Source organism: Vicugna pacos, chromosome 24 (genome assembly GCF_048564905.1).
Source record: "Vicugna pacos chromosome 24, VicPac4, whole genome shotgun sequence".
NCBI classification, from domain to species: domain Eukaryota; kingdom Metazoa; phylum Chordata; class Mammalia; order Artiodactyla; family Camelidae; genus Vicugna; species Vicugna pacos.
Window position 1 is genome coordinate 22423125 of NC_133010.1, and position 22695 is coordinate 22445819.

Genomic DNA, 22695 nt, shown 5'->3' on the forward strand with positions numbered 1-22695 from the left:
GAGTGGTGGCCCTGTGTCTGTCCTGGGTGCACGCTGGGAAGCCCTGGAGACGACTTCTCGCCTTCCTGTGCGAGCTTGTCCCCAGGCCTGGGTGCGCCCTCCCGGAGAGCAGGAAGCGCCTCTTCTTTCTGGCTGACTCTCCACCCTCTCTGTCTCGTTCTCCTAGAGACTGTGCAGAACCACACACGTGGAATGAAGCAAGAAGAGTTGGCTCTGGGCTTTTTTGGGGCAAGCCAGTGACTGGGAGAGGAATTTACTAGAAAGTCTTTTTCTTGGGAGAAATCCCAGTCAAGCAAGTGTCCCCAGGGGGCCACTGAGCTTTCGATTTGTGTAGAGCGTTAAAACAGAGGTAAATCTTAAACGCGGGGAAAAGATCCTCACCTTGTGGGACCGCTGTCGAGGCGGTGCTCTGCCAGGGACCTGTGGTTATCTTTCAGGGAGATGTTCTACTTGCAGTTTGAGGGACGTGGGAGGGGAAATCAGAGATGAACGCATAGACGTGAGCCTGTGCTGTTCCTCTGACAACCTCATGAATCCCAGCTGGCCCGGTCCAACAGAACTTTCTGTGATGATGGGGATGTTCATGTTGTTTATTTAATACTGTAGCCACCGTGGCTTTAAAGCACGTGAAATGTGGGTAGTGTGACAGGAACTAGACGTTCAGTTGTTTTCCCTTTTCTTTTTAATTGAAGTATAGTCGATTTGCAATGTTGTGTTAATTTCTGGTGTACGGCATAGTGATTCATATATATAATTCCTTTTCATATTCTTTTTCATTACAGGCCATAATCAGGCATTGACTATAGTAGGACCTTGTTATTTATCTATTTTATATATAGTAGTTTGTATCTGCTAATATCAAACTCCTGATTTATCCCTCGCCACCTTCTGTCCCCCTAAGATGTTCAATTTTATTTAATTTTAATGATTTTACTTTTAAACAGCTGCCCTTGGTTGTTGGCTGTCTTAGTGGAAAGCACAGCGCTGGGTCCCCTTGTGGTGTGTGATTCTCGTCCTGTCTCATGACTGTGGACTCCAGAGTGTGATTTCATTCCCGGAGGACAAAGGAATTGGCATCTGCGGGGTTAGATGTCGGGGGTCACTCTGGGGTTTTTCGTGTGGACATTGGACTCCCCAAAACCTTGCCAAAAGTAGGCCTAGTTTCATTCATTAATTGTCAGGTCAATCAGTTACTGGTTAATGATGAAAAATCAGTTACTTATGAAACACAGTAGGACAGACGCTGGGTTGAGCAGCGGGGATGTTGTAGAGGGACGGAACCAGCAGGCGTCCCGTCCTGACGGGCCGGGGTCTGCGGGGAGGATTTCCGCTGGACGAGCGAATACAAGTGTGACTGAAGCACGTGAGAGGGCGTTTTGCCTCCCACTGGTAGGAAGGAGTCTTTGTGACAGTCATTTTGTCACATCAAGGGCACTTCCAGTCATATGGTCCCTGAACTCTGATTTGGCTTTTCCAGTCCTTTTCCCGCCACCTTCCTTCTCATTAGGGTCTCCTGAGTCCAGCTGGTGCCTCGACACGGTGACTGAACTTATGAAAACAGTGAGCCCTTGTTTGACCCCAAAACACCCCTCCAGAGCTACAGAAGGAGAGGAGGGGGCTGTGGGGCAGCTCATCGCCAGCCCTGGGGGTGCCTGAGGCAGCTGGACGGGCCCCCTTAGGGACAGGATGCTGTCACAGCCCTGACCCGAGGCTGGGATGGGGGCCAAGGCAGCAGCCCAGGCAGCCCTCGCTCCAGCCCACTGGGCAGGACCCTGCCCCTTGGCTGCGGCGCCTGGTTGGCCCCCTGCTGGGTGTCCCCCGAACACCTCACACACCCACAGCCCCAGGGCCCCAGGTAATGCTTGGCCTCCATTTGTTCCCTGCCTGGCTGTCTGCCCCGCGGGCCTGGATCTGGGGTTCACTTCTCTACTCTGGCCGCGCTTGGTGATTACCTGGGAGTTGTTTTGAAAAGTACAGACCCCTGGGCGCTTCTTCCTGGGACCAACGGAATTAGAATTTTGAGGCTAAAGGTCTAAACATTTTTTTTAAAGCTCCCTGGCCAGGATTCTGTCCCTTGGTGCTTAAGTGATGGGGGCAGGCCCTCCCCATCCTCTGGGGACTCCTGGCTGCCACTGTGGAAGCAGGGACCCCGTTACTGCAGGGATATCCCAGGAGGCTGTGGGGCCGACACCTCCTACCTCACCCCATCACACCCACAAACAGGTTTGGGGACCTGTTGGTGTCTCCGGGATGTGTCCTGCAGCAGGGAGCTCGCTGTGAGCCTTCGCATGGTGGCGGTGGCCCCTGATGGCTTCCAGCTGTCACCGCTTCCACACGTGGGGCTAGACACTTGGTCAGAGAAGCGGTCAACCTGAAGTCCACTGAACCTGGAAACCCTATAGGAGGCGCCAGGGTTAGGGTGCGTGGGGTGGAGGGGGAGGCGAGCGCTCCCGGGAACTTTCCTAAGTTATGAGCTGGCTCTGAAATTGTAACTGCCTCCGATGAAAATAGTGAAGTGTGTTGGAAAAACAAGAACTTTCTCACACTTGGCCGGGCAGTGAGGGGCTCAGGCCCTGGGTCAGGTGGGGTCCTCCCAGGTCCCCCAACATCGGAGCCACGGGTTTTGGTCCCCTCGGTGTGGCCTGCCCCATCCAGAAGGGTTTCACGTGGGCTGTCATCTCCTGGCTCACGAACAAAACCCCAGAGCAAACACATTTTCACTTCAGTCCTAAATGCTCAGAGGAACAGAGTTTTTCTGAGATGACACATTTTTCCAGCATTATGCTGTGCTTGTGCAGGCAAAACAATGAGGTGGAATTTTTCTCTTCCTGTAGTTTCTAGGACCACACAGAGGATGCTTTTGGTAGGTGGGGTGCTAGGGGGCCGATGGCTGGTGTGTAACGGGGCCAAATTAGATGCTCAGGCTACCTGCTTACCTAGCTCGAGGGGCCTTCTGGAACGTCTCTGGGTGGGTGGGGTTGCTTCAGAGTTACGGCAGTGGCCAGAGAGACAGGCTGCTTCTGCATGCCGGGAGGGCCATGTGGGGTTCAGGGGAGAACACAGGTTTAATGTCCAGCCCTGGCCCTCCCTGACCTTTGGAACTTGGAGAGGCCACTTAACCTCTGTGAGCCTGTTTCCTCCTTTGTGAAAAGAGGAAGATGTACATAGTGGGGCCTTGACGGGGATGTGGCGGGACCGAGAGAACGAGGGTCTTGCACCTGCTTTGCCCCTAGCCCTCGAGCAGCGCTTCTGTTTTCCTTGGTTTTCCTTAAGAAGGCTCCCACCCCAGCTTCTCAGAATCCGCCTGCCCAGGCCACACCGCCAACCAATTAAATCAGAGCCTCTGAGGGTGGGACCCAAGCCTGGGTCTTGTCCCGGTTCCCTGGCGATTCTGATGCATGGTCCAGCTTGAGACCCACTGCCCTCAGTGACCCAGGAGACCGGGGTTGCAGGGAGGTGTTGGGAGCCAACGCTGGGAATTCTGAAGGGTCGCCTGCCTGTCCTGGTGGAGGAGTTCCTGGCGAGTGGGGTTTTAGGGGTCAGGGTTCGGACCCTCAGGGAGGGTGCAAGGGGCCATTCCATTTAGCCATGTGTAATTTTCTCAGGAATCTAACTTTGAACTCCCCTTGCACGAGACTGGTGCCTGCCATGGAGTCGCTTGGTGGGTGCGAGGCCCCCAGCAGCTGCTCCCTGCCTGCCCTGAGCTGCACACAGCAACCCTGGGGATGTGATGCAAAGCCCATTTCTTTCAGAGAATTGATCCCCCAAAAGGAGGCCAGCTGCTGGTGCTAGTGTTGAGAATGAAGAGAAAGTAGAGAGGTTCAAGCGAGCCACAGTCCGCAGTCTGAAACGGGAGCTGGGAAGCTGGGGAGCCGGCTCGCCTCTGCCCTGAGCAGGGCCCCTGCCTGCGGCTGTGAACTCCCGGCCTGGCCCTCTCAGCACCCAGGGGCACTGGACTGTCGCTCTCTATTCTGGGCCGAGGTCCAGTCCTAGCTTGTTGCTTGGATCCCAGTGTGACAGGCAAGTACATCAGGGAACATGCGCTTTAAAGAGGGTTTTTGAGTGAGATCATTTTTTTAAATGGAGGTCGCAGGGGTTGAACCCAGGACCCTGTGCATGCTAAGCATGCGCTCTACCACTGAGCTATGCCTTCTCCCCCTAATGGGGGTTTTGAGTGGTTCCAGCTCTGCTTCCTTATTTCTGTCATTAGCCGTATGGACCAGGGCATCTTAAAAAGATCTGAAGATAGTGTGAGGTGCGTCTCCAAAGGCTTGCTGCTCCCTTTGCGGAGTTGGGAGGATGGGGCTGAGATGAACACCCTGGGGGCGTGGGAGGCAGGGCACCAGGGATGTTTCTCTAAAACACAAAACAAATGGTCCTGGCTTACCCTGAAAAAATCTCCACAAAGCAGCGGATTGTAGAACAGGAGTTTGTCAGTGAAATAAAAGCTCGGTTTGTGGAAAATGTCCACATCCAATGAGAGTCGTGGGGCCAAGTTTTTCTGTCTGATTCCCCCGCCTTTAGTTGGGGGAAGCTGGGTGCAGGTCTCTTTCAGAGATGGGGGAAAGGGCTGGTCTGATTTTGGCTGAACCCCAGGGGATCAGGGCTGGACTGAGGGAGACCATGGCCCTGCCAGGTCAGCCTGGAGCTAGCAGTGATTTGGGTCCTCTTCATTCAGGGCCAGTGCCAGGAGGGCCAGGGATGTTTGCAACAGTAGCCAGTAGAGATGCCACCCTTTCCTTTGGCAGGTACCGTGTGAGCGTCAGACCCAGATATGTCACCAGGTACAAGACGGTGACCCAGTTGGAGTGGAGGTGCTGCCCTGGCTTCAGAGGGGGAGACTGCCAAGAAGGTGCCAGAGACCCGGAGAGGACCCCCCGTCCCACGCCCGCTCGGCCTCGGAACAGCATGAAGAAAGCCACAGGTGACCTCTTACCCGGGCTCTGCCGTGCGCGGCCGCCACCTCCTCCGCACGCCGGGAGTCAGGAGTTATTACAGTGCCGCGCTTTCCGGGGCCTGCCGACGGTGCGCATGTATGCCTGCGGTAGACACGCGGGGCACCCGCATTCATTTGCTGAAGTGGTAGCAAGACGAACTTTTAAAAAGGAAGCCGCTTTGTAAAGGGCTGCCTTGGTGTGACAGCCAAGGCCTCAGAGGAGGAGCTGCTGCTGGTTTCGGCCTTCTGCGGCCTGAGGCACAGACGGAAGAGCCAGGTGTAATGATGTGAGGATGCTGGGCTTGCTTTTACTTTGCTCTTTACCTCCGGGCTCCCGTAAACCTGAATCTGGAGGAGCTCACATTGTTTTCTAAAGAAGAGGTAAATGAAATCGTTCTCATTCTGCTCAGGGTGAGATGGCTGCAAAGCTAAGCCCTGAGTTAAAAGTATCCGGTGAGGTGGTTCTTAAATTTGCTTCTGATTTGTTTTTCTTCTGTTTTCCCCACTGTTTTTAATTAAACCTTTTAAGCATATTTCTTTTTTTGGGTTGGGGAAGGTAATTAGGTTTATTTATCCATTTATTTAAATGGAGGTGCTGGGAATTAAACCCAGGACCTTGTGCATGCTGAGCACACACTCTACCACTAAGCTGTACCCCCCCCCACTTTCAATTTTTTTCTTTTTTAAGTGAAGTAGCACAAACCCAGTGAATAGCTTAGAAAGCAATGGTAATTTCCACCTTTGCCTTTAAGTGTGATATTAAGAGACTGATTTTTATGGATAAAAATGTCTTCACATTTTATCCTACCTCAGTTTATCTTTCTTCTTTTTATTTTTATTTGTTTTTCCCCTCTTTTTAAAGTTTAGTGAGAATAACGCAACCTAGGTTTCCCTATGAGCTAGATGTGTAAGTCGTCTTTAAATGACTATATTTTCCCCTGAGATGTTTTCAATTCTGAAACTAGTGGTGTTTCCCAATTTTTTCTTTAAGACAGATTTTAAAATAATTTTTATTACGGAAGTTATGCATATCAATTAAAGAATGTTTATAAAATACAGGAAAAATGTTTAAGAACACTTAATCTTGCCACTGTTAACATTTTACTATATACAACAGTACGTCTTCTCTACAGCTGCACAGACATCTCGTTAAAGAAAAATTCATTCATTTGTCCCACAGATAGTTATCAAGCTCTCTCTCTGCAGGCTCTGTACTGGGCACTTGGGAAAAGAGAGGCCCAAGGCAGGCACAGCCCCCGACCTCCCCGGAGGCTAATATGAGACAAGTGCTTACAGCAGATCGTGGCAGGCGCCGTGACGGGGACACGGAGGGGTCTGCTGGATCATAGCAGATAGTTTATCTCTGTTTAGTTTAGCTTAGTTTTCATTTTACAAAACTTTAAACACATGTGTAGTTTAATGAGTTGGATAGTTTTATAAGCACTGTTAGGATAAGCAGGGATTCCCTTTCTCCCCCACCTCCCTTCCCAGTGGTAATTACTTTAAACTCTTAACATTTTTTTTTAATTGAGTATAGTTGATTTACAATATTAATTATAGGTGTACAACACAGTGATTGAATACTTTTATAGATTATACTTCATTTAAAGTTATTGCAAAATAATGGCTATATTTCCCTGTGCTGTACAATACATCCTTATTGCTTATGTATTTTATACATAATAGTTTGTGCCTCTTAATCCCCTTTCCCCCTTCCCTCTCCCCACTGGTAACCACTAGTTTGTTCTCTACCTCTGTGAGTTTGTTTCTATTCTGTTATACACATTCGTTTTATTTTTTAAATTCCACATAAAAGTGATAACAGTATATTTGTCTTTCTCGATCTGACTTATTTCACTAAGCGTAATACCTTCCAGACCCACCCATACTGTTACAAAGGGCAAAATTTCATTGTTTCATGGCTGAGTAGTATCCCATTGCATATAGACACCACGTCTTCTTTATCCACTCACCTGTTTATGGACACTTACGTTGCTTAAAAATATGGGATGCCTCACAAAGGTGTGTGCCATCCCTGTGCAGGGGCCATGCTAAACTTCTCTGTGCCAGTCCAGTTTTAGTATACGTGTGCTGAAGCGAGCACTGCTTTAAACTCTTTAGATGGTCCTTTGGAATTTACCTCCATGTCTCTTGACTTCTCATTGTGGAAGGTGAGGATTTAACTCCCTTTCATCTACTTGCAAACACAGACGGGGCTTCTGTACCACCGTCCTTTCCCTTCAGTTATCCTGTGTTTTTATCTACTCAGAATTTCCTGTTTCCATTGTAGCGGTTACGCAGGTGATGTCTACAGCTGAGCCCTGGAGTGTACTGCGGATGTGCTGCCTTTCCTACACAGCTTTTGGATTTCTCTTGAGTTAATAGCTGTGTTTTCCTTTGCGTGGTTTTCTACATTTTTATCTCTATTTCAACCCAAACTCTGCCTGGTTATCTAAATGTCCCCTCGTTGTGTCCAGAGACATCAATTTCTTGAAGAAATGTCTCCTGGCGCCTTCTCATGTGCCCCTCCCCCCGGACTGGTCACCTGCTTGTCCTTGTTCGCAGCGGCCCCGCCCCTGCCGTGATCTTGCCTCACTTCTCTCCCATCCACTGCCTGCTCCTGTCCCCCTGCTCTTTCTCGACTTACTCCCTTGCTTCAGTAAAGCAGATCTTCCAGTGGTTTCATGAGAAGATTGCACGGGGCTAAACTTCCCAAAGTTTTACAGCCTGAAAACATGTCTCTAGCTTCAGAATTCTAGGTCTGAAATAATTTTCCTTTAGAATTTTGAAAGAGTGGCTCAACCTTCTTCTAGCTTCCAGTACACTTGAAAAACTCCAAAACCGTTCTGATTCTCAGTTTTTCACGTGTGACTTGATTGGCATTTTGGTTGTTTTTTTATTGGGATTTCAGAAGAGAATGAAAGGAAGTACTTATCCTCAATCTACTGTCACTATAAGGAGCAACATACTGTTTGGGGAACTTACTTTTTAACTTAACTATTTATACTGAACAAACCTCCATCATTAAATGTTCTTTTTTGTTGTTGTTGTTTTGAGGGGAGGGAAGCAATTAGGTTTATGTGTTTATTTATTTATCACTATTAATTTTAATGGAGGTACTAGGGATCCAACCCAGGACGTTGTGCATGCTAAGCACGTGCTCTACCAGTGAGCTAGACCCTCTCCCTCCACCTTATTAAATATTCTACGATATCATTTAATGACTTCAGAGAGTGTGATCGGACACAATCCCCTGCCATTGATCACTTAGGCTTTTTGCCATTTTTCATTATAGGTAATATTTGAATAAGTATTTTTTCCTGTTAAATGTTTGGATTCATCTTTATTATTTACTAGAATAAATTTCTAAAAGTATAACTGCAGTGTCAAAAGGACTCTGAGTATGTTGATACACTGGCCAAGTTATCCTTCCAGAAAGTTGTAGCAATTCTCAGAGTCACCAGTAGTATAGGAGACAAGGATTTCCTTACATCTGGATCCTCCCCGCTTCTGCCCTTTTTAAAAAAAATTTCCGTTGCTCAGAGCAGCATTTCATTTGTATGTGATTCAACAACTTTTTTTTTTTCCTAGTGCCCTGAGATAAAATACATTTCTCAGTACAGAATATAAGGTGTTCTTTCTAGTTTTCTGCATGGGAGTTTGGACATCTGAATTCCAGTCTTGGTTTTACCACTAAATTGATTTTGCTGAATAATAGCTGTTATGATTGCGTGCAAAAGGTTAGAGGAGGGAAAAACAATGAACTTTGAACTCAAATATCCACAACATCCTAAATATACTTCCAGTGTTTGTCGGGGTGCCAGTGTTTTGTGGTGCACTTTATTTCATTGTAACCTATGTTGTGTGTGACCTTTCCCACTTGATGGGGTAGGTCTCAGTGTGGTCTGCAGGCTTGTTGATGTTAAACGCTTTCTAGTATTCCATGCATCTGTCGCGTTCAAGGGCATGGTTTCCTGCTTATTCTCCCGTTGTCTCTTGTTTCGATAACCTCCTTTTTGTTTAATTTATCTCTCTGTATCCATCAGTTTATTTTCATTGTGAGACTCATCACAATTATTTCATAGTAATTTTTTTCTTTTGAACCATTTCCTTGGAGGTATATTTGTCAAGGTAGGATTATCAAAAATTCAGTGTTTGTGTACTTTGACTTAGTGACTCTTACGGCATAGGGGCCACAGGGCTCTGTCCTTAGGAGATGCCAGTAGAATCTGCTGCTTTATTTCTCTTTTGCGTTTAGTTTCCCCAACTGCATGACGGCGCTAAACAAGGTCTGTGAGACTCCTTTAGCACAGGGATGCTACAAAGAGAAGGAGAACACTTAGGAGCTGCGTGGAGGATGACTTGCTGCTCGTATGATGTCATACCACCCGGCAGCTAATGGGTGGATCTCAGTGGCTTCTTGTGGTTTTACAGAATGTGGTCAACCATCAGGGTGCAGCTGCAGGTCCCTAATGTGGGAATGATGTGTTCATATGATAAAGTAAATAAAGATTATTTCCCTTCAGGGTGAAAGAGACCATTGAGTATCAATTACATGCCATGGAAATATTCTCCTAACCACCCAAAGAGGGAAGACAGTCCCTCTGTTTCGTAGATGCAGGGATTATAGTTCACAGAAGGGAATCAACTTGCTCGAGGGCAGACTGTAAACAGTTGAGCCTGAACACCACCAGGGGCCTCTTTGACTTAAGCCCACAGTCTTTTCCACTCTACCAGTGTAGTGACCTGCGGTGGGAGGGGAGCTGTAAGTGGAGGTTTGAGCGTGGTCTATGAGTACCCTGTTTACTGTCTTTGCAGAAACTCGGTGAAGGTAGAAAATGTTAAGTCATGTCCAACTCTTTCTTTGTAACAGACAATGAACCGAGCCAGGTCACAGAGCCTAAGAAGACTCTGTCACCAACCCCTGTGGCGGAACCAAGTCGGACGGTAGATCCAAAACAGGGGCCCCAAGAACTTCAGGAAAAGAAAATCCAGGTGCTTGAGGAGAAGGTTCTCCGACTCACAAGGACAGTTACTGATCTCCAGTCTTCCATTGCCGGGGTGAATGAAAACCTCAGACACGCCATTCAGGACGATGCCAGCAAAATGCTGGCGTCATGGCTCAGTAATCTGCACCCCCAGCCCGTGCCAGACAGTGCCGTTGGTGGAGAACCAGAAACGATCCAGCTTCCCGGTGTCCTCCACAACAGGGACTCTGGCATGAAGGACATCCAGTCTGAATTGGCTGAAGTCAAGGATGCTCTGAAGACCAAGAGTGACAAGCTGGAAGAGCTGGATGGGAAAGTGAAGGGTTATGAAGGGCGGCTCAGACAGCTCCAGGAGGCTGCCCAGGGCCCTATAGTCACCATGACGACCAATGAGCTCTACCAAGCCTATGTGGACAGTAAGATTGATGCGCTGAGGGAGGAGCTCATGGAGGGGATGGACAGAAAGCTGGCCGACCTGAAGAACTCGTGTGAGTACAAGCTGGCTGTGCTCCAGCAGCAGTGTGATGACTATGGGAGCAGCCACCTGGGAGTGGTTGAGCTTATAGGAGAGAAGGAGACGAGCCTGAGAAAAGAAATAAACGACCTCCGAGCCCATGTACAGGACCCGTCAGCCCAGGGAAATTGCTGCGACAGTGCAAAGAATGGTGACTTTGGGCAGCAGATCAAGATGTTAGACCAGAAAATTGAAAGAGTTGCCGAAGCCACCAGAATGCTGAACGGACGTCTGGACAATGAGTTTGACCGCCTCATAGTTCCGGAGCCAGACGTGGACTTTGATGCAAGGTGGAATGAGCTGGACGCAAGGATCAACGTGACTGAGAAGAACGCAGAGGAACACTGCTTTTATATTGAAGAGACCCTACGAGGGACCATTAATGGGGAGGTGGATGACTTGAAGCAACTTCTCAGTCAGAAGATCCAGTCTCTGGAGGAGCGCCTGGGGAGCGCGCTGCTGGAGGTGGCCAACAGCTCCGGTGCAGAGCTCGCCGGCCCTGCGCCGGCCCCGCCAGGGGCACAGGGGGCTGGGCACGGACAGGTCCTGATGGAGTTAAACCACCTGAAGGACAAAGTGCAGGTTGTCGAGGATCTCTGCCTGCAGAGCTTCCAGAGACAGCCTCACGGGGTAGACGATGCTCTACAGAATAGAGATGGCCAGACAGCGGGGGACAGCTTGAGCCTTTTGAAACCTCTAAATGACACGATGCACAGGAAGTTTCAGGAAACCGAACGGAGCATCCAGAACCTTCAACGGGATTTTAGTCTTCTTTACTCTCAACTCAACTACACAGAAGACCACGTGAGGCATCTTCAGAAGGAGCTGAGCGGTTGTGCAGGAGGCAGCAATGCCGGATTTGGGGGGTGTTCTAAGGGGGATGAGCTGGAGAGGCTGGAGGAGCCCCTCCCATCTGCCCGGGGCACCCCGGCGCCCTGCTGCGGCCCGCTGGACGAGGGGTGGCAGAGGCTGCGGAGCCAGGTCCTCGCTGAGCTGGACACTTGTAAGGAGAAGACGCACGAGGTCCAGAGGGAGGTCTCCGTGGTGGAGGACAGAGTGTCTCACATGGAGAAGACGTGCAGCAAACTGGACTCCATTGCCGGGAGCCTTCAGAAGATCAAGGAAGGGCTGAACAAGCACGTCAGCAGCCTGTGGACTTGCGTCAGGCAGATGAACGGGACGCTGCGGGCACACTCCAGGGACATCGCCGGCCTGAGGAACTCTGTCCAGCAGTTCTACAGCCACGTTTTCCAGATCTCTACCGACCTGCAAGATCTGATCAAATTTCAACCATCAGAAAGTAAGTGGGTCTTTACAATGCCACTGCTTGTGTGTGTCTGCAATCTGTATTATGCTAGAGTGTGATGGTTTGTGGAATGCACTGAACTGCATCACTGCTACCCTAGGTGTGCTTCGTGGATGGGAGCCAGTGTGTGAGTTGTTTGGTGCTGGGTAGCAACGAGACAGATACCAACAATGAGAATAAAGATTTAGGAACTTTGAAAATAGCTTGACATCAGCATAGAATTCAGGCACGTGATCTGTGCATTTTGCGAAGTATCAGCCTACAATAAACTGAAAATATGAAAGGAAAAGTGGTCCTTCAGTGCAGGTAGACGGCAGAGGGTTGATCTGTGCCCTCAGGATGGTGAGCTTAGACTTGGGGTCAGATAGCTGGCATCAGAGCCTGGCGCGGTGGATGTGTTACCCGTCATCCCCTCAGGGGGGTCTCCTGAATGCATCTGTATTCTCCTCTCTACAAGCTTTGTTTTTTGTTTGCTGGTGTCATTATAATCTTTGTCACCATCATCCGTGGGCCACTTCCTAATCCCTAAAATCTAGGGCCTAGGTGATGGCAGTTAGAAGGCTGTCATGTCCTGTCCAAAGACAGAGACAGGACCGTGGGCAGAAGCCCTGCTGGGGCGTTGTTTAAAGCCCCATCGTGCCCGGAACAAGGATGCTCATCAGTTGTGCTCAGGGCAAGGCTTGCTACATATCACTCAACAGATGTTTGTTGGATGAATGAATGAACTGAATGAATGAATGGTCCCCTGGTAGAACTGAGTGACATAATTCAAGTTAATCTGGTCCTTGGGGGTTCAGCCCTTCGTCCGAGAGGGGCAGCGCTGCTCTTGTACCCAGCTGGGGTGCCTCAGTACTGAGCCAGTCCTTTCTAATGGAGGCGGGGAGAGACGAGCAGGGAGCTCACATTTATTGAGCACCTTCTGTATACTGGCAGTACACCAGTCCCTTCAGAGACGTGTCTCCAAGCCCCACAGCCACCTCATGGGGGGGCACACTGATCTCCCGAGGGGGAGTGTGGCCAAGGTTGCACAGCTGGGAAGTGGTGGAAGCAGGAGAAATTGTCCCCAGTCCGGCACACATCTCGTATCTCCCAGAGTTGAATGCAGACCCCCTGGCTCCATAAGGACATGTGGAGGGCCAGCTGTGTGCCTGGAAGGACCCACTTCCTGACCTGTCCTCTCCCTGTTTTCTCTCCCTCGTCTTCCTTTTTGGCCTTTATCACCTTTCCATCTGGCTCAGCTCCAGGTGACAAAGGCCCTGATGTGTTGATGCAATTTCATGGCCTGTGTGAGCCTATAGGATTTAGGGTCAGGTCCCAGCCGAGACATGCAGCCTGGAGCAGGAGAGGCAGGCGAGCCCTGGCCCAGCCTCCTGGGTGGGAAAGTGCTTTGGACGTTCCCCAAGATCAGGAGCTTGTAGATAAGGGTTACCCAGGCCCACCCCACTATTTATAGCACCCCCGCAGGCCCTTGTAATTCCTATCTCTGGAATGTGGGGTAAAGGTCATGGGACTGTGTGTGTAGTCACATTGTCCCTGTGGTGACAGTGCCGTCTGGACTGTGCTTTATAACAACAGATTGAACCAGATATTTCCAGCTGATTTGCGACTCCCAGGCAGCGTGGGAAGCTGTATTCACGCTTCCACGCTTGTCTGTGGAAGCAGGAGCAGGAGGTGGATGCCTTTAAAGAGAATGGCTTCCGAAAGATGATCCTTCGGGAACGAATTCACCATTGTGAATGTGGACTGTGTGGACTTTGGAGAATTTCATTGACGGAAAAGAGTCAAAATAAACGGGCAGAGTCTGTCCATCCCTGCAGGACATCCAGGTCTAGGGGATCCGGGACTGAGTCCTTGAGGTCCGTGGGCAAGTCTGGAGTTCAGGTCCGTCACCACATCGGAGTCAGCAGTACATTTCTGAGCTCTGTGAGGGGTGCGGAGGCCAGTGGCCCGACCGTCCCCCTAAAGGCACTTCCAGCCACGGTGGTGAAGACACACATAGGTCTGCAGAGAGCACAGGACACAGTGTGTGACCCCGATGAGCGGTGCAGGGTGCTTGCAGTTCATAGCATCTTACTGAGCCCATGTTGTTGGGAGTAATGAGCTTGTGTGCGTGGCGTATGGGACAGTGACTATGTGACAGTGACAGTCTTAGGGGAAACAAGCAGACAGATGGTCACGGGAATGGGGTGTGCACAAGGCGCACTGGGCATGCAGAGAAGCACCCACGGCCACAGTGGAAGTCAGGGAGGTCTTCCCAGAGGAGGGAGCCCTGAGCCGAGCCTTCAAGGTCGGGTCGGTTGAGAGTTCTGAGCTGGTGGGGTGAAGAGTGAGGTGTGGTGATGAGGGAAACTTCTGGAAGGAGGTGTTCCTAGAGATAATACTGACGGATGGGCAGGGCTCAGAGAAGCAGGAAGGGAATTTTGTGAATGGATTTGTTATCTCTTGCTGTGTCACAGCCTGCCCCAAATCTTGGTGGCTTAAAACAACAAAGATGTATCCTTTTCCATTATTGTGTGGGTCAGGGACTCGGGCAGGGCTTGGCTTGGCAGTTCTTCCGCTCTATTTGGCGTCAGCTTGAGTCACTCACTCAGCTGTGATTGGAGGCAGTTAGGCCTGGCTGGACTGGACGGTCCAGGAAGACGTGGGGACTCAGGGTTCCTCCCCATGGTCACTCTTGCTCTCCTGAATCATGTGACTCACTTACCTGGGCTTCCTCACAGCATGGTGGTCCCAGGGCGGCAGACTTACTACACAGCAGAAGCAGGAGCTGCCGACCCCTTCCAGGCTAGGCCCAGAGCCGGCATGGGCTCCCTTCTGCCATGTTCCATTGGTCAAAGCAAGTCAATCCTGAGGGTGACGAGGCTTGTGTGTGTCAGAGGCACAGTCATTACGTCTCCCACCATGAGCCAAAGTCCAGAGCTGAGATGCAGGATGTAGTCACCGGAAACCTGGCTGCTGGCCCAGGGACGCAGACCCTCCCATTTCTACTTGGTCCACTGCCTCTGTCACAGAGGCCATTCTTTCCTTGGGAAGCACCGGAGGGGTCGGGCTTACCCAGGAAGCGACCCGCGGGGAGCGGAAGGGGCTTCAGTGGATGCTCGAGTAGATCCAGGTCTCTCTGTCTCCCTCCCGTGGGCGCCGATGTCCTTTGCCGGGTGTAAGAGAGATTCTTGAGACTATATACAAATGTTCAGTTACTTTTTTGGACAAAAGGCCTGTGACTTTCATCTAGGACTCAGAGAGGTGCTTAGCTTCTAAAAGGTGAAGAGCCACTGCATTTTCACAACCTTCAGCTCTGTGATGTGGGTGTGATGCCCCTCCCCTGGGCCCCACACGCCCCCCCCCACTCCTTCGACTGTATAGTCATTCATTCAGCAGACACTTACTGAGTCATGTCCTAGTGCTGGAGTTTCAGCCCTCGGGGATCTTAGGGTCTAGAGGGGAAGAACACAGTGAATGCATAGCCAGGCAAACAAAGCTCTAATTTCAGCTGGTGCTCGGTGGGTGGGGAAAGGTAGACCAGAGGGGAGTGAAAGAGTACAGGGGACTTTGTATTTTATGAGAGATCAGGGAGGGGTGCTCAGTGGAGATGACATTTGAGCAGAGACATGAATAAGATGAGGGAGCAAGCCCTGCTGGGATCTGAGGGAAAAGTGTTCCAGGCATTGGGAACAAACAGCAGGTTCAAAGGCCCTGAGGTGGGAATGTGTCTGTTCTTTTTTTTTTTTTTTAACATTTTTTATTGATTTATAATCATTTTACAATGTTGTGTCAAATTCCAGCGTTCAGCACAATTTTTCAGTCATTCATGGACATATACACACTCATTGTCACATTTTTTTCTCTGTGAGTTATCATAACATTTTGTGTATATTTCCCTGTGCTATACAGTGTAATCTTTTTTATCTATTCTACAATTTTGTTTTTTTTTTTGGAATGTGTCTGTTCTGTTTGAAAACTCAGAATGCCAGTTAGATCACGTCTGTGAACAAGGGGGAAGTCCTAGGCGGTGAGGTCAAGGGGTGGGAACCAGGTCAGGTGGGATTTCATAGGCTGTGATAAAGGATTTGGATTTTGAGTGTCATGAGAAACTATGGGAGAATTTTGAGCCAGAAAGTAATTATTATTTGCAGTCCCAGCTACTTCACACATTCTCTGTGACTTTGGACAAGTTATTTATCTACTTAATGCCTCACTTTTGGCATCTATTAATTGACGATAATAGTGTAGTAACACCTAAGCAGTTAGTATGAGGACTAGCCCTCCTAAGTGGTGGAGTGTTACATAACGCCTGGGGCTTGGTGGTCACTCAGTGGCACCTGCCGTCCTGACCCTCTGCCCCCACGATCGGTGGTCACTCCGCTCCTGGATGACCTTCTCGCTCTCTCCTTTCCTACAAGCCCTCAGGCCTTGAGAGTGGGCTTGTCTGTACCTCAGACGTGGGATGAGAACCCTGGGTGTGGGGCTTCTGGCTGCTCTGCAGAATGTTCTAGAAAGCCCTTTGTTTTTCTTTTCCAAATTGGGGGGGTCAGGTATAAAGTCTAAAGAGCCTAGAAATCTCCCCTCCCCAGCATTCAGGATTCATGGTCGAATACTTTTGCTGATGAGAAACTCAGCACCTGGGAATAAACTAGGTTCTGTGCGACGAGGCAGCGGCTCAGTCCTTTGTTCTTCCCTGTGACGTGGCCGCAGGGGCTCGGCCTCCGTGCCTCACGCACCTGCTCTCGTTTTCACAGCTGGGCGGGGGCGTTGGTCCTTCACACTTTCTCACCAGCACCCTGGCCTTTCCTTTAGCCGGCCTCCTGTCCCCAGTGGCCCAGTCTCACCGCCGCTGAGATTGTGGGGGAGGAAGTTGCTGTTCTGGCAGCTCCGGGGCTGCCCCCAGAGGGTGAAGGCAGAGCCTGCTTCCCCGCCTCCGGTCCTAGCCTTCCCTGTCGGACCTGGATGCCACACCCGGCCAGACCCCAGTCCCTGTTGTACCTCTTACAGGTGGGACAGAAGGGGAAACCTGGGGCTCCCGCCGAGCAGAGATGGGGGCAGAGGACGCGTCTGTGCGTCAGGGAGGCTCTCCTCCCCTCCGCCTGTGCCCGCCGGGATGCCACAGCGTTGTGCCAGCCCCGCCAGTGACAACTGTGTGGCTTCCTTCTTCAGATCTCCCCCTCCCTTCTGCTCGTGTCTCAGGGCAGTTTCTCATGAGTACTTGAATTATATTAATCTATGTAATTAATCTATATAATTATATATGATGTATAATTAATAATGTTTCACTTAAGAGTGTTACAGATTTAAGAATTCCGTTTTTATCACGTTGCTTAACCTAAGCTGTGCTGTGAGAATGAAAAAGCAGATTTTTCAAATAAGTGTCTAACTGTAGAGTCTGGCCAGGGAAGAGTGGCTTGATGCCAGCATTACGACGCTGTTGGCCGCTTGAAATCCACCGAGTTGGGGGGCCAGTTTCAGCCCACGAGAGCCTGAGAGAGTAAGTTAGAGTCTTATAAATACATCAAGGCTAAATGAACCGCATCCACTCGGACCACACGGGCTCAGACAGTACCTGCCGAGAGCACCTGGGGTCTGTGACGCCCTCCAGTTGCGGGGGAGTAGCAGCTGCCTTCCTCCATCTTAACCTTGTCTTCAGAACTGCGGGGTCCCGGGAATCAGGCTGTGTCCTAACCGCGTGCAGAATCTTCTGCGAGCTTTAAAGAAAGATTTACTCCAGGCTTGCTCAGGAGATTTTTGCTCAGCAAGAAGGAGGTGAGATCCAGAAATTTGTAATTAAGACAAAAACCCGCTAGCTCTGGTCTCCGAAATGGAAGGAAGGCCACCTCACAGGCAGCACTGGGGCCGCTGTGCCCGGAGGGAAGCAGGGGCGGGAGGACGGTGAGGAGAGAGAATAAAACCCCAACTTGGACACAGTACACCCACGAAAGCGTGACTGGGATGTGCATGTCCACAGATGGACTCCACCGTTCATTACTGACGTGTGTCTCCTTACGTCTTGACTGTTACAAGTGGTCTTCACAACTGTCTTAAACTCAGGTAGGTCCTCTGCATTTCCATTTCCATTTCAGAGTCAGCTTGTGAATTTCTACCAAAAAAAAAAGTCCCCAGTGATGCTCATGTTCAGACTGGCCCCTCTAGGGTTCAGTGACAGTGAATTATGTTCCACATTCACTGCCACCGTCGTTAACGCACGCCCAGAGCTGAACCTCGGCTGCCGTGTTCTCTGCATTGTACTTTTCAGAAACGCAGGCGTTTCCCCTGGTCGGCCTGATTCCACAGCGCTTCAGTGGGGTCACGTCTGGATTCCTTTTCCTGGCTGGGCTCGCAGTCTTTGTTCTCTTGAGCAGGAGTCAGTACGGGCCCTTCTGTGATGTAACCACATAGTGCTCCTTGGACAAGCTTGACCATTTGTCCTCTTTGTTCCAACCAAAACCAACGCAGCATTTCGACTGCTGTTTGCTTAGAGAGAACCATTCCTGTGAACACACATCTCCCGTCCTCTGTTAGGAGAACAAGGCAGGATTTCTGCAGATTATCTCCCCAGCCCTAAGAATCGTTTTACAGGCCTGCGTGTCCCCCACTTAGAGGGCAGACTCCTGTCCTCTCTGACGCTGGCCTTCCTGTGGGGCCCCAGCCCACCCTGTCCCCACTCAGTGCAGGAACCATGGTTCCTGGGACCTTCCTGAGGAGTTGGGCGTATTTCACACCTCGTCAGGGATGGTGCAGGGCCTTTCCCAGGAGCTGAGTGGCTTTGCGGTGCAGCGTGGCAGTCCATCCACTTAGCCTGCTGAATGTCAGCATTTGGATGTATTATTTTTAAGTCAGAAATCTTGATTGACGTCTTTAAAATACTTGCATGGAGGGGGAGGGTACAGCTCAGTGGTAGCGTGCGTGCTTAACATGTACTAGGTCCTGGGTTCAATCCCGTGTACCTCTGTTAAAAAAATAAACCTAATTGCCCCTCCCCCCAAATTTAAATTTAATCTTGAAAAATAAAATAAAATCCTTGTATAGTTGCAGCGTCTGGTCTGCAGACACTCCTGGGACGCTAGGCAGGTCAGATTCCACCCCCTCCCCCCGGGCTTCTCATCAGCTGCTCCTGACGTTTACACCGTGCTTTAGTCAGGGGAGCGCGCCCGCACCCACCGCCTCGCCTGCCGGGCTCGGATTCTGCCTGCTTGTCGGGAGGCATTGCCGGTTTAGCCCTGTGATGGATGCGGCGATAACTCCGGAAATTTCCTTGATTTTCCCACAGCCACGCCTCTAACATGGACTCTGACGCCTGCGGCTGGTGTCCGTCCCCACAGCCCTATCCTGTGACGAGACACCACCGAGTTGCCAGGCATAGCTGGGGGGCCTTAACTCTGGTGATTGAGATTCACGGGACAGCGCCTCCCTTCAGGGCTCCCTGGTGGCTGCAGGAGGAGACGGATGACCCTGGCTCCTGGCAGCAGAGGGAGGTGTGAGTCAGCTGGAAGACACGCATTCTTAACACAGCAGCCTCGCAGCTTGTTGGGGCTTTTCTTAGGCAGGTTTTTGTCTCAGTGACGTTGAAATTGGCTTTTAATAAGAACTTCAAAGGAGAGAGAGTGGCCTCTCCTACCTGGTGTCAGGTCCATCCTTGGTAAAGCCGTGGCACAAGGCCACATGCTAGTGTCAGACCAACGCCTTGGGGCAGGCTCTGGAATGAGAGCAGGTGCATGTGTGTCTGATCGTGCCTCTGTTCCTGACACACAGGCAGCCACGCTGGGCTCTGGTGAAGAACTCAATTCAAATGGTCGCTGTCTGGATTAGAAACATATGTCCAGTTCAGAGAGCCATCGACTGCCAGAGCTGTCTTCCCAGAATGAGCGAGAGGCTGTCCAGTCTTTGTTACAAGTGTGGAATAAATGTGTGTGATGCCTTGGGCTGAGCTGGAGCCGAGGCCTGGCCGGGGACGTCAGGGTCTAGGGCAGCCTCCTCATCGCTGTCTCCACTGTGACAGGAGGGGCTGGAGCTGTTGCTCTCACAGCCTCGTGGACCAGCGCCCCGTGGAGGTTAGAGGAGGACATCTAGCCCAAGCGGTGTGTTTGCTCCTTCTTTTCCCTCTGCTTCCCACTTGGCAGGACAGGCCTGGGTGTTGAGGGCATGGGGACTGGAAAAGGGAAGCCTCTGGCCGGCTCTGGGCACCGGCGTCATCATACTAGGTTGGTTGGCAGAATGAGGGCGCCTCACTGAAGGGCTGCAGAAAGTGGGGTGCGGCCCATGGTCCCGGCTGTGGCCCAGCTTCCCTTCCTTCACCAAATACTCCAGTGCGTCAAGTGCCAGGCCCTGTGCTCAGCCCTGGGGATAAAAGGTCACTAAAAGTGCCCTCCAGTGCTCAGCATCCAGCAAGAGAGGAAAGAGTAAACTATGGGGAGAGCCTCCGAGGCCAAAGAGCTTCATGGCCTGGAGACAGGCCTGTCCAGACCCCACTGGCCAGGTTCCCGATGGCCTCAAGGAGATGGCGTCTGAACTGGGGCGGGCGTGTGGCAGCGAGGTTGTCCCAGGAGGCATTTTCGGGCATGTGAACAGCAAAGCACGAAGCAGGGCATGTCAGGTGACAGCTGGGCCTGGCAGAGGGACTGGAGGAGGTGGGCAGGGGGTGGACACGCGGGGTATCAGGAGTTCCAGTTTGCTTGTACGAGTGCTGGAGATGTATGAACGGGAGGATGATGAGGGAGCGTTCTGAGAGAGGTGTGGGCGGAGGTCCAATGTTAGAATCAGCTGGACTTAGCACAGACGGGGTGCTTGTGATAAGAGAGAGAGGAGAGTGAGGCAGGACTCGGGTGCCTGGACCAGACATCAGGAGAGCAACAGGACGTCAGAGAGTGAGGGCTGGTTTGAGGAGCTTGTAGGGGAGAGGTGAGAAAGTAAGGACCAGGTGAGGGGCTGGAACTTGGCCATTTTCAGGGGCTTTCATTGAGGGCTGTAGGACTGAGAAGTCATTGCTTGTCCATTTTGGGGGGAGACATGTACCCTTGGGCTAAAGAGGAGGAGCCAGTGAGGAGGGACTGATGCTGGACCGAGCAGCTCCAGAAGAGAAGGGGGGCTCCGCTCTGCTCGGATCCTGTGCCCCGGGGCTGGGGTGGGGGCAGCCAGCTTGGTGTGAGGAGGGAGCCGAGACAGATAAGGAGGGACCCAAGCCGCTGGGACTGGAGGGAGAGGAGTAGAAACAGGCCCTTGGTATCCTCTGTAATTACATTTTATAAAAATAAATTGGTACCGAGAAGTTTATAATGAAAACCAGCTCCCTTGCCCCCTTTCCCCTCCAGAGGCAGCCACGTGCAGCTCCTTCAGCTGTTTCCTCCCCGACGCTCACCTCCATATTTCTAAATCCGTGTATCAGCTTTAGATAGCTCTCTGTAGATATTATATGTAGTATTTAGACATTATGTGTATTATTTTATCAGCCTATATACTAGGCTCTCTTCCCCTCCTCCCAGATCCCAGGAGAGTTATACCGCAAAAGTCAAGTCAGTATGCTATTAGGAGCTCAATAGCTAAATCTGATTATGTTGCTTCCGTTTTGCTTTTCTCTGAAGTAGCAGTAGTCTTGTATTATGATTTGCTAGAATTTTATGCATCTACCTTGGGTTCTCCCCACCCTCCAATGCCCTGTCAATACCATAAAAAGATTCAGATCATTTGTTCCATTTTTTAGAATTAGTGACCTCCTTCCTAGAATTCTCTCTTCCTGATACAATCTGGGGTGCTCACTCTCTAGAGTTGCAATAAGGCTTTCAGTCTGAAATTTCCTTCAGTACCATCCCAGAAATTTCTTGAACCTTTCTCCAATCTTAGACCCTTTTCTTTACTCCACATTTACAGTTTACTCCTTTGTTTCACTGGAGTACATTTTTTAAAAGCTTTCTCAGAAAGGGTGCTTTAGAGAGAGTTTTGTTTTTATTTATTTTTTTAAATGTTTAAGTCAGTTACAATGTGTCAATTTCTGGTGTACAGCACATTGTCCCAGTCATGCATATACATACATAAATTTGTTTTCATATTCTTCTTCATTAAAGGTTATTGTAAGATATTGAACATAGTTCCCTCTGCTATACAGAAGAAACTTTTTATAAATCTATTTGTATATTTAGTGGCTAACATTTATAAATCTCAAACTCCTAAATTTATCCCTTCCTACCCCATTTCCCCAGTAATCATAAGATTGTTTACTATGTCTGTGAGTCTGTGTCTGTTTTGTAGATGAGTTCATAGTGTCCTTAGTCTCTCTTTTTTTTTTTGATTCTGCATATGAGTGATATCACATGATATTTTTCTTTCTCTTTCTGGCTTACTTCACTTAGAATGATGATCTCTGGGTTCATCCACGTTGCTGCAAATGGCATTATTTTATTATTTTTTATGGCTGAGTAGTATTCCATTGTATAAATATACTGCAACTTCTTTATCCAGTCATCTGTCAATGGACATTTAGGTTGTTTCTGTGTCTTGGCTATTGTATGTAGTACTGCTGTGAACATTGGGACACATGTATCTTTTCGATTTAAGAGTTCTCTCTGGATATATACCCAGGAGTGGGATTGCTGGATCATATGGTAGATCTGTTTTTATTTTTTTGAGGCATCTCCATACTGATTTCCATAGTGGCTGCATCAAACTACATTTCCACCAACAGTGTAGGAGGGTTCCCTTTTCTCCAAAGCCTCTCCAGCATTTATCATTTGTGGACTTTTGAATTATGGCCATTCTGACTGGTGTGAGGTGATACCTCATTATAGTTTTGATTTGCATTTCTCTGATAGTTAGTGATAATTGAGCTTTTTTTTTTATGTGCCTATTGGATATTTGTATGTCTTCATTGGAGAATAGCTTGTTCAGATCTTCTGCCCATTTTTGGAGTGGGTTGTTTATTTTTTCGTTACTAAGTTGTATGAGCTGTTTATATATTCTGGAAATTAAGCTT

General features: G+C 49.9%; 1 protein-coding gene and 1 non-coding gene across 2 annotated transcripts in view; one reads left to right on the plus strand and one right to left on the minus strand.

The window, feature by feature from the left end:
- The window catches only part of EMILIN2 (elastin microfibril interfacer 2), a 46576-nt gene that overhangs the window by 16457 nt on the left and 7424 nt on the right, over positions 1-22695 (plus strand). The window contains exons 3-4 of the mRNA XM_072949162.1: positions 4749-4924; positions 9810-11738. Of these exons, the coding sequence (XP_072805263.1) occupies positions 4749-4924; positions 9810-11738 (2105 nt within the window). The remainder of the gene's footprint in view (positions 1-4748; positions 4925-9809; positions 11739-22695) is intronic.
- On the minus strand, positions 6935-7040 carry LOC116285362 (U6 spliceosomal RNA). Its single transcript, XR_004195042.2, has one exon. It is a non-coding gene; the product is annotated as a U6 spliceosomal RNA (small nuclear RNA).